At 37.6% G+C, this 11,639-nt stretch overlaps 1 protein-coding gene across 2 annotated transcripts; it reads left to right on the top strand.

The window, feature by feature from the left end:
• The first annotated feature begins 1,983 nt into the window (after positions 1 to 1,983).
• Positions 1,984 to 11,639, top strand: LOC131333043 (RNA-dependent RNA polymerase 1-like). 2 transcript variants are annotated; one of them, XM_058367351.1, is made up of 5 exons: positions 1,984 to 2,120; positions 4,969 to 5,503; positions 6,447 to 8,314; positions 9,311 to 9,461; positions 10,629 to 11,639. In XM_058367351.1, the coding sequence occupies exons 2-5, from the start codon at positions 4,988 to 4,990 to the stop codon at positions 11,439 to 11,441; spliced, it is 3,348 nt and encodes a 1,115-aa protein (XP_058223334.1). In that variant the 5' UTR covers positions 1,984 to 2,120; positions 4,969 to 4,987; the 3' UTR covers positions 11,442 to 11,639. The 2 variants fall into 2 exon arrangements, with proteins under 2 accessions (XP_058223334.1, XP_058223335.1); XM_058367352.1 differs by lacking the exon at positions 1,984 to 2,120 and adding an exon at positions 2,702 to 2,720.

The raw sequence follows: 11,639 nt of genomic DNA on the forward strand, positions 1-11,639 counted from the left end.
AAAAAGGATAGAAAATGGCAACCAACGTAACAATCTCATTGGACGTGACTACCGTGGTTTTCGACCCGCTGTAGAATGTCCGTTTGAGCCACAGCTACTCTCCGGAAAGACAAGTCCGTTACCATAACACCACCTAAGTACTAGATGGACAAAGGATCCAAACTTGGACGGGTCTTGTATGGGGAAGGAAGCACTTAAGCCCACTCACCCTTGCCATCTAGGCTACCACCTTCGGTGGTACTTAGAAGAATAAATAATCCTAGTTTTTTTTTGGTGAAATTTATGATATAGGGATTGTCCGTGCCTAAAGACACGAAGCAACGTGTTTTGAATGCAAAAGTGTTTTATCACAAAAAGTTTTTGTTCTTTGATCCCTCGTCCCTTATTTTTAATTTTATAATAATTAAGAAGAATATATAACATCTAACCCGTGTGTAGGACATTATCAATTTCATCCAAATCATCTAAATTCGAACCACAAATGCAAACCCTACCATGTTGCATCCATAAGATCCAAGTTCAAACATGACATAAAAGCTACTAAATAATAGAGTCAAATTCATACATAATGTAGCTAAAAAGAGTGCTCCCTATAGGAGGTCGTATTCTGCAAAAGGATCATAGTCCAAAAAGTTTGTCTTATAAAAATAATATACAGTATATGTTTTACTGAAGTCTTAGGAAAATTGGTAAATACAAAAAGAATTCTAAAACAGAAAGTGAAAATGGTGGACTGTTTTTTTCTTCTTCTTTAGGAATGAGATATATTATTTTGTAGTCTCTTCTTGGTTTTACATTAATGATTAAAATCGTTCACTTGTCAGAACTTGTTCAAAAAATTAATCATGCCAAAAATTAAATTGATCATATGTCATTCAATATTATTTTGAAAAGAAGTTTATTTTGGAACATAAAAGGATCGCAACTTGAATTGTATCTTATTAGTTTCAGATTAAATTTATTTTGAAATACTCGTTAAACGATATTCAATTAATGTGACGTTGAGCCCGATTCATATTCTAGACAAATTTTAAGTAATAGTAGGAAATAGTTACTCCTATCATTGACATGAATCTAAGAAAAGGGGATAAATAGGGAAGGCCGAATGGTGTAGCGTTTATCGTGCAGCGCTCAATCTCATTGTCTACAAGTTTTGAACGGTCCAAATATTCTTTCAGGAAAAAGTAAGAGGTTTTTTTTTAAAATTCCAATATGATGCCGGATTTTAGAAATGGGAAGGAAGAAAAGTAAAAAGATGATAAAAGAATAATCACTCACCATCCATAGTCAGATGTTACCACCCGAGGATTTAATGAGAGATACAAGGCGTAGGGATTGCTCACCATTCAAAGGAATCCACCTACGAGATACAGAAACGATGAACAAGAAGATAATTCTTGTCACTAGCTAAAGGCTATATTTTACTTAAACCACAGCTTAGGATTTCATTCATAGCAAAAGAAACATAAACTTAGATTTTCTAGAGTTGAACTTAATGTAAATAAAGATAGTTGGCTACTAAAAACTAGGGTGTGCAAAAAATCGTCAAAAACTATTGGTTTGGTTTTATACATTCTATGGATTGGTTGGTTCTCAATCCGTAAGTATTAGTTTAGTTGTTGATTTACTGTAAAATTGAACCAATTCGGACCATGTTCACTCTTACTAAAAATTATAAAGACTTATTGAGAATTTAAAAAGACACCTATAAATTAATTGGACTTTTTGATCGACTCAATTTTTTTGAATAACTTTAAAAATTTTGACCGATCTGAATCATTAATTGACAAGACGAACAATAAAAATAAGTACTGCACCACGTAGCGTGCCTGGGGCGCTTCCTGGATCCAACAAATGGATAGACAGTGTAGTCCAAAAGTAAAGTTGGACTCTCCAATCATTTATCTTTACTTAATTATTAAGGAAGTTAGAGTGTCACTTTGATCGTCATTCGTCAACCCCTAGTCAACTTTCTGTCATCTATGTTCTTTCATCACACACACACACTCTCTCTGTCGCTCTGTATATACATGTACGTCGTTTTCCTTTACTCTCTGAGTAAGCTTCATCAGATTCTGCTTGTGAGACAAAAGAAGCAATTGAGTTCTCTGCGTCATCTTGTGAGTCTCTCTCTCTCTCTCTCTCTCTCTCTCTCTCTCTCTAGATAGAATGCAGTAGAAACCAAGAGAATGACTTGTTCTGTCTGCTTCTATATTCATAGTAAACTGAGAGAATCCCTGCACCTTCACAATTAATGCGATAGTCTATATTCCTCTTTACTCATGTATTTTGTGGACTACTTTCGTTTTCGTTTTTTTTTTTTGTGAGTTATCTAGATTTTCTTTTCCTTTAGTTGCTTTTTTTTAGCTCCTCTTGACAAATTGCCAATTGGTTGCCTTCTTTGTTACCCATTTCCTGCGTTTCAGTTCTTTTTTTTTTTGGGATGCTTTTTGGCATTTGTTTTCCTTGTTACTGGTGCTCTGGATTTTGAACGAAGGAAGCAAGGTAATAACCACAAAAATCGAAACAGGTCTCTAGGCCTAGCCTTTTTTATGCCTTCCGGATTTGATTTGGGAGCATGATTCTACAGCATAACGTCCCTCGATCTAGGTATATCGTCCCTTGATTTAGTTACAGGGGTCCGCTAATTTAGTGGTAAAACTTCCCGGTCAATCTCCGGTTCTCCCCGCCTATGCCCCCATCGATTGGGGATTACATAGGTAGTGTTATTGTTGTTTTTGTTTGGCATTTTTTTCCCGGAACTTCTCTCGCACAAACACATAATCTTGTTACAAGCGAATTTTAGCAGTCCTTGGCATTAATTATTACCACTTTCAAATATGTCACCGATGAGCTTTCCGTTCTATCATTTTTTATCCAATCTTTCCCTTACATCCTGATCATTGTTTTATTAGTTTCTTCCAGTGATCTTAATAGATCGGTATTCGTTGTGAATACTATGATCTCCAAATGAACACTTGTGTAGGGAATTCATTGTTGCTTGAAAAGTCTACTTGACAATTCTTCATGTTGCCGATGTTAACGAAAGGCGTTTGCTTAAATATCAAGGAAAAAGGGAGCTGATCATAATGACAGTACAATACAGGAAATAAATGAAGAACAAGGTTGTAACAATGCAAAAGGTGTTTGCTTAAATATCTCAGGGCAGATGTAGTAGTTAGGAAAACTTACAGACACTTGTTGAGAAGTTTATTTTCCATTAATAAAGGGCAAAGTCCACTTTGACCCCCTGTGGTATGAGTCATGTGCGGATACATACACCCCCTATGGTTTAAAAGTGTTCACACAACCTCCTGTGGTTTTGAAAATGTGCGAATAGACCCCCTGCCATCATGTTTTCCATCCATATTAACGGAGACAACATTAAAAGACCGATATACCCTCATCGTGTCCCTTGATTCTTCTTCTTTTTTAAATCTAACCACACCATCTCCTATACCAAAAATTGAATTCAAACCGTTGATATTGTAAATTTTGACGAGTACTACATCTATGCCAATTTTCAAGTCAATCAAAAAATAAAAAACTCATGGTCGAATCGATTTTGTTATGAAATTAAAATTTCAAATTTGAATTTACTAAAAATTAGATCACTGGGTTATTGATGCCTGATCGAGATTATTTTTTACAGAGATATTCTATTCTTTATTTAATATATATTATGAATGACTCAGATTACATTCTAGAGGCATGTGAGATACACCTCTGCTAATATGGATGGAAAATATGACGGCAGGGGGTTTATCCGCACAATTTAAAACCACAGGGGGTTATGTGCACACTTTTAAATTATAGGGGTTGTATCCGCACATGACCACAGCCACAGGGCTGAAAGTGGACTTTGCCCATTAATAAACATACTCCACAACAGACAACAGAAGTTCCATCCTCCTTAATGATGAGCTCTCAATGCGAACATAGCAAATCCAAGTAAAGAGAGTGCATACAAACTCTAGGAAAAATGCATATTTACAAGAATAATCAGTTTCCATAATGATATGTTATGATAATTGACAATTCTTCCTTTTCTAAGTTCATGTGCTAGAAACAAAAGTTACAAGGCTAAGATATATCTAAGATATATCGCTAATTATTTTATTTTGAGTATGTTTGTTCCACATGGGGAATTATTTATCATTTTGGATGCATTTTGAAAGATGTGGGTTCTATGATCATTGGCTGGGCCGGCCCAAGTACAAGGCCCAAGAGGCCTGGCCTTTGACATCCCAAAAATCCCAAATTTTAGGGGCACTCCAATATTTTTACTACTTGGGTTTAAGTAAGACTCTTTTTAAGCCCAATAGAATGAAAAAATGCTCAATTAGAGGTAATGAGTTAGTTCAATCCATCATTCCATAAGTCCAAGTGCCCAACTCTAATATTGTGATTGTTGCAGTAAAATTTTTTAAGTATTAACTATTTAAAGGCACATTTTTTTTTATTAGGCCTTGAGCACTAAAAATCCTTAGGCCGGCCTTGACCATCAGGCATGCCCTTGCAGTTTTCCACTTTCCACATAAGCTCTAGGAGCCTTTGCACCTGAAGTGTTCCTCGCGCTTTCGCAACACTTAGTCTTTTGAGGCCAATTTTTATTTAACAAAATCATCAAAAGAACATGATGATTGAGAACATTGACATTTTGAGACCAATTTTTACTTAGCAAAATCATCAAAAGATCATGATGATTGAGAACATTGACAAAGAGGTGAGAATTTTGATAATTTGCATTGTTCATCGGACTATACTTCCTAGTTTTACCCTTTTATCACCGTATGTCTAAATGTTATGTCTCATAATCAACTAGTTGGTTCTTTTTGTTGTTTTCTTCCATTTCCCATTGTCTTTTGGTTCTTACACTCTGTGCACTTAGTGGAATTATTTTCTTGAAAGTCATTTATTTCCTTTGTTTTCAATAGTTGATTATCTATTGTAATGATTACACTGCAGATAAAGTCACCTGGACTTGATGGGCAAGACAATTCAGTTGTCTGGGTTTCCAAACCTTGTGACGGGGGACACAGTTAAGGAATTCTTAGAGCGTTACACAGGCAGGGGAACAGTTTTTGCTTTAGAGGTTAGGGAGCCCAAAAAGCCAGGGGCAAGAGTGTATGCCATTGTTCAATTCGAAAGTGACGAATATGCTGATCAAATTATCTCCTTGGCTGCGCGAAGGTTGTATTATGGAACTTCTTATTTGAAGGCTTTCGCAAGGGACTTTGATTTAGTACAAAGTCCAAAGGTATACGTACATGACATGGAAAGCATAACTCTATATTTTGGATGTCAGATCTCAAAAGAGCGGTTTTCTGTGCTCTGGGAAAAGAAAGATATCTCTCTAAAATTTGGGTTGGGACTACGAAAACTGCACTTCTTCTTGTCCTACTGTTGTGTTGACTACAAGCTTGAGCTATTTTATGAGAATATTTGGCAGATAGAGCTACATCGTCCGCGTGGTCAAAGGTCAAAGTTTCTGCTAATTCAGGTTTAGTGATGACATGTTTATGTTTAACACAGGAAATGTTATTAGCCCTCCACTTTTAGCCCCTCACTTTCTTTTTGTGATAGGCTCAAGTTTGGGGAGCTTAAGTTGAATGTGGAAATCACTCCTTAAATGGACTTGAGTTCCATTTATCATATTGAAAAAACAAGTTTGCATTTAATCGGTAATAGCATGTAGTTTTTTAGCTTATCTACTTAAACTTAGAGGGCCCATAAAATCAAAACATAAAATGAGTGAAGTGAACCAATCCTACTTACCTTTGTATAATCTGGTCTAAGCCCTTATACTATAGTGGCGGAAATATGTAGTCTCAGTACAGTACAATTTCAGTTTCATTCGTGTCTTATGACTCTTATCAAAATATGTTTAGATTATATTTATCGTCGGTTTTGTTCCCTGGAGGGCATCTTGTGCCCCCGACCTGGACACGTTGACTCTCCTTAAAAATACACATCATACTAACCTATCACAAGAGTGAAACATGCATGGTTTCTTCCCTTTTCCTTAGCAGGGACTCAAAATAAATTTGTTCGATTGTTAAATGAACTAAACCCCGTGTTTGTAAATACTTTAGGAACTAGTCACATGCCACATTAATAGGAACGAGGCATATGCATATCTTGTAGATTTGTGGAGTCAATTGGCTCTTTGATAATGCACTCGTTCGTAATTATTTTGTAATCCAATTATGCCAACTGAAATATGTGCACAAACAATGGAGAAAAAGAAAAAGCAATAAACTTAGCCTCTTTGCGCGGGAAGTTTGATCTGCTTCTGGTTCGTTGTTTGGTATTGCTTTTGCCATTTCAGTTTATTCCATGCCCTTCATGGGAAGACCACTGTTTAATCACTGTTGCACACTTCAACTCGTTCTAATTTCTTAGAAATTCCAATAATGCTTATTTTTTGCCTTTTTGTATGCTAGCTGCTTGGTGCTCCTCGGATATACAAAAAAAGTGCAGAATCTTGTCTCAGCTATTTTAAGGAATACCCTGAAGAAAATTGGGTTAGGGCAACTGATTTTACTCCATCAAATTCCATTGGCCAATCATCTGCTTTGTGCTTAGAGGTTTCATATGGTGTTAAACTTCTGAACTTCAGTGAATATTTTCCTTATTTTAAGGAAAGTGAAGGGCCATTCATTCTGGAGAGTGGTTCCTCCTTTTCTCGCAATTTGGATCTAGTGCCCATCGTGGGTCCAGCTTATGGACTTGAACTGCCATATAGAATATTGTTCAAGATATGCATCTTGGTTCAGCAAGGGTGTCTTTCAGGCCCCACACTTGACATCAACTTCTTTAGGTTGGTTGATCCCCGAAGAATTTACATCACACGTATAGAAGATGCCCTGGAGAGGCTGTATCATTTGAGAGAATGTTGCTATGAACCCATTCGGTGGCTTGGTGAGCAATACCAAAAATATCTCAAACTTCCCAAAACACCTGCTATTACTTTGGATGATGGGTTGGTTTACGTACACAGAGTTCAAATAACCCCATGCAAAGTATATTTCTGTGGACCAGAGGTTAATATGTCTAATCGAGTATTACGCAATTACCATGAGGATATTGATAATTTTCTCCGGGTTTCTTTTGTTGACGAGGAATTGGGTAAGTTGTTTTCCACAGATTTATCACCACGGGTAGCTTCTTCAAGTGAGGAAAGAAGAACTGGCATTTATAGGAGGATATTGTCGACTCTTCGAGATGGCATTGTTATTGGAGATAAGAAGTTTGATTTTCTTGCCTTTTCGTCAAGTCAGTTACGTGAAAACTCCGCGTGGATGTTTGCTTCAAGGCCTGGGCTTACAGCTGCTGATATAAGAAAGTGGATGGGTGATTTTCATGAAATTAGAAATGTGGCAAAATATGCCGCTAGGCTTGGTCAATCTTTCAGTTCCTCTAGGGAAACTTTGAGTGTTGGTAGGCATGAAAGGGTAATGATTCCGGATGTAGAGATTGTGAGGGATGGAATCAAATATGTTTTCTCTGATGGAATTGGAAAACTTTCCCCTGACTTTGCTCGCAGTGTGGCCAAGAAATGTGGCATTAACAATTCAATTCCATCTGCTTTTCAGATTCGGTACGGTGGGTACAAAGGAGTTGTGGCCGTGGACCCAGCATCGACCGTGAAGATATCTTTAAGAAAGAGTATGTTGAAATATGACTCTGAAAACACAAAATTAGATGTGTTGGCGTGGAGCAAATATCAGCCCTGTTACTTAAATCGCCAATTGATCACTCTTTTGTCTACCCTTGGGGTTAAGGATAACATCTTTGAAAAAAAGCAAAAGGAGGCAGTTGAACAACTGGATACCATCTTAACAGATCCGTTAAGGGCACAAGAGGCGCTGGAGTTGATGGCTCCAGGCGAGAATACTAATATTCTCAAAGAAATGCTGTTGTGTGGCTATAAGCCTGATGCTGAACCATTTTTATCAATGATGCTTCAAGCATTTAGGGCAACAAAGTTGCTTGAAATAAGGACTAAAACAAGGGTTTATGTTCCAGGAGGAAGATCAATGATGGGATGTCTAGATGAAACCAGAACATTGGAATACGGGCAAGTATTTGTGCAAATTTCTGGGGCTGGCAATGTTTGTTCTCGTGATAATTCCTGTCTGATGCCTAATGGCATTGACTCAGACCAAGGTCATCGTATTGGTTTGGGGAAGGTATTTGTTGCAAAAAACCCTTGCTTGCACCCGGGTGACATTCGTGTCCTAAGGGCTGTTAATGTGCCAGCTTTGCATCACATGGTGGATTGTGTCGTTTTTCCACAAAAAGGAATGAGGTAAAATTCTGATCTCATTGTGGAATCTGTTAAAACTGAGGTCCTAAACTACAATTTGGTTGCTTTAGATTGTTCAAGGTTGATCTGTAAGTTCAAAGTTCCAAAAAGTTTGCAAGCATTAAATTTTTTTTGAAGCAAGTTCGACTAAATTTCTAATTAGGTAGTATTATAGTAGTAGCTACTTATTTTTCAGTAGGCGCAATGTTTTTACTTCTTGTTTTTGTTTCTTGACAATCATATTTCATTGTACAAACTCTATGCTCGTGGAATAGACTGAGGATTCATTTTACTCCTTTATTGGTCTTCATTCATGCCCTTGTAATTAGAATTTAGAACCTAAGTTGCATGCACTTGTGTACATGTTCTGGGTGTAAGTTGTTGTCTATGCGTCCAAGGACTTTGGGACATGATACTTCCTTTTGAGAGTACCTTGTTAATGAAGAAAATGTGATAAAATTGATGTTGGCAATGTGCCTCACAGCATTTCATGTATAGTTTTCGGTCTTCAGCATACCTTGAATTACCAAATATGTTGGCTTGGTGAATGTTCGACAACACTTGTCAGCCACGTATCTCATGGTGTTATAGTACTTATACCATTTGAATAGTCCACATACAAATGTTAGATCTCTCATAAAACAAATATAATATATCCTGAAACCAGTTTATGCTGGCCTGTCCCGGAAAGTAATACTTAGGTTTGCTGCTAGCTCTTGCCTTAAAAGCATTTTAACTAGAAAAGAATGTAAGGCTTCGGAATGAAACCCAAATATTTTTTTTGTTACCTAGAGCTGCCGAGAACTTTCTCCATCGAGGCGACGTGGCTGGCAGTATAGCATGTCATTGTTGTCCTCTCTTTCTTTCAAATGCACTTCACATCTTGCCCCATGCATCGTTCACTTATTTTTTGCATGATACTTCGCCCAAATATCTGTTTAATTTGTACTAGATTTCTTCCTTGTTAATTGTTCCTAACTTTAGTTGATCGAATTGCAGACCCCATCCCAATGAATGTTCAGGGAGCGATTTAGATGGGGACATTTATTTTGTTTGTTGGGATCAGGATCTGATCCCACCAAAGCAAATCACACCGATGGACTACACACCTGCACCGACTAAGCTGTTGGATCATGATGTTTCAATGGAGGTATTTCTTGTCACATATTCATATGGTGAATTGTGTTTCTGTGTTTGTGAAGATAATTCAGTGAAGGAACACGAACAATCAGAGGATGCACAGTACAATATGTTGCCACACTTCTCAAACATACTTTCATCCAGTCATACAATTTACATATTTGGGTTTAGGGCACCCCATTTCACTCATGGCATGGATGTTAATGGTTCTGTATTTGTAATTGTAATATATGCATAATTAAAGATAAGTGACAATTACCTGAAGGAACTTTTCTCTGTTCTGGACATCATTTTCTTGCTTTTTCTGGCTGGAGGAAGATATGAGACGGCTGTTAGGACTGTGGTGCCTATAGTATTATGAGCGTACATAAATGTGATTAACATAATCATGCATAAGATCCTAATTGTCATTTTTCCTCGAGGTAAGGAGTCATAAAACCTAGACGCTTGGAATAACCCTAGAGGGTTGTCTGCATATTCTTTGTTATCTGAGATGTAAACAGCTCAGAGATTTTGCGCTACAATAGAATATTACCAAGCAGTAAGATGTTTTGATCTTGGAATTGTGGAGGGATTTACAAAGGGAAAGGAAAAGGGGGGGCTGTCATTCTCCTTTAACTTGCTATATCCCTTCAAGCATATAAATTATGGACATTTATGATTTAACCAGTGTATCTTTGAGGAATGCAACTGAACCAATTGTCAATGATTGGAGTAGCCCGTGAAGTATGAGTGTATTAAGTAATTAATCAAGCTGGGGTGACTTCGGAAGTGATGTGGGAGAAGTTCAACAGTCAGGATTGGGTTAGGAGGAATACGTAATTTCTATAAGATGGTGAAGCTTGCTTTTCCTATTGGAAGGCGGATGATTTTTAAGTTTAGTGCATCCTCGAATTCCATCCCGAGAACAACAGGACCAGCCAAATTTCATATTTGCAATTATTTTACTTCTTTAGGCATAATGGTGGTTACAAATTAAGGTAGAATATCCTTTGGAACTCAAAATAGCTGCAGTAATTTGTAAACACTATTATGAACTAATTCTGTTGCCCTGAGAGACTACTTGTTTTTCTAGAGGATGCTGTTCTTGTAAACTGTTCACCATCCTTCCCATTCACAATAACTGTTTCCTTGTTTAATCCAACCGATTACTTTGTTACTTGCATTTGCGCTGCAGGAAGTTGAAGAGTATTTTACCGACTACATAGTGAATGACAGCTTGGGAATCATTGCGAATGCCCATACGGTTTTTGCTGACAGGGAACCTGATAAAGCAATGAGCGATCCTTGTTTAATGCTCGCGAAGCTATTCTCCATTGCAGTTGACTTCCCAAAGACCGGAGTCCCCGCCGAGATACCGGGAGATCTACGGGTCCGAGTCTATCCAGATTTCATGGAAAAGCCAGACAAAACTTCCTATAAATCAGAGTGTGTGATTGGGAAGCTTTTCCGAGCAGTGAAAGACATTGCACCACACTCCATCAAATCCTTCACCAAGGACGTTTCAAGGGGGTCGTATGACCTCGATATGGAAGTGAAAGGTTTCCGGGATTACTTAGAGGAAGCTTTTGATTGCAAAACCGAATATGATTACAAATTGGGAAACTTGATGGATTATTATGGGATCAAAACTGAAGCTGAAATACTTAGTGGCAGTATCATGAAAATGTCGAAATCTTTCGACCGGAGAAAAGATGCAGAAGACGTTGGATTGGCTGTTAAGTCCTTGAGGAAAGAAGCTCGGACGTGGTTCAAAGACGGTGACAATGCCGATTTATATGCCAAAGCCTCGGCTTGGTACTATGTTACCTATCATCATAGTTATTGGGGTTGCTACAACACGGGAATGAAACGGGATCATTTCATTAGCTTTCCGTGGTGTGTGTACGATAAGTTGATGGAGATCAAGAGGGACAAGTCCAGCATTAGAAGGGCTCTCGATCTGTCCTCACTTGAATATAAGCTGAAGCATGGAATGCGTTTGCGTTAGAAATTCGGATGTCGGTGAGACACTTCAGTATTATTATGTGTGCGTATCTATTTTTATCGTTGCTTAGTATCGTCGTATCCATATGCCTGAACTGTTCTATGTAAATGCAATGTGTGTGGTTTGAGGATTGTGACTTGAAATTTGACCATGGCAAGAAACTTGTTTTCTTGAAAGATATGTATGCAATAATTTCTTCTA

This window comes from Rhododendron vialii, chromosome 7a (genome assembly GCF_030253575.1).
Source record: "Rhododendron vialii isolate Sample 1 chromosome 7a, ASM3025357v1".
NCBI classification, from domain to species: Eukaryota; Viridiplantae; Streptophyta; class Magnoliopsida; order Ericales; family Ericaceae; genus Rhododendron; species Rhododendron vialii.

Excerpts from the sequence above, each read along its gene's own strand:
- LOC131333043 (XM_058367351.1), top strand. The coding sequence starts at position 4,988 with ATGGGCAAGACAATTCAGTTGTCTGGGTTTCCAAACCTTGTGACGGGG. Across the intron at positions 5,504-6,446 it reads CAAAGTTTCTGCTAATTCAG|CTGCTTGGTGCTCCTCGGAT; the intron begins GTTTAGTGATGA and ends TTTGTATGCTAG. Across the intron at positions 8,315-9,310 it reads TTTCCACAAAAAGGAATGAG|ACCCCATCCCAATGAATGTT; the intron begins GTAAAATTCTGA and ends ATCGAATTGCAG.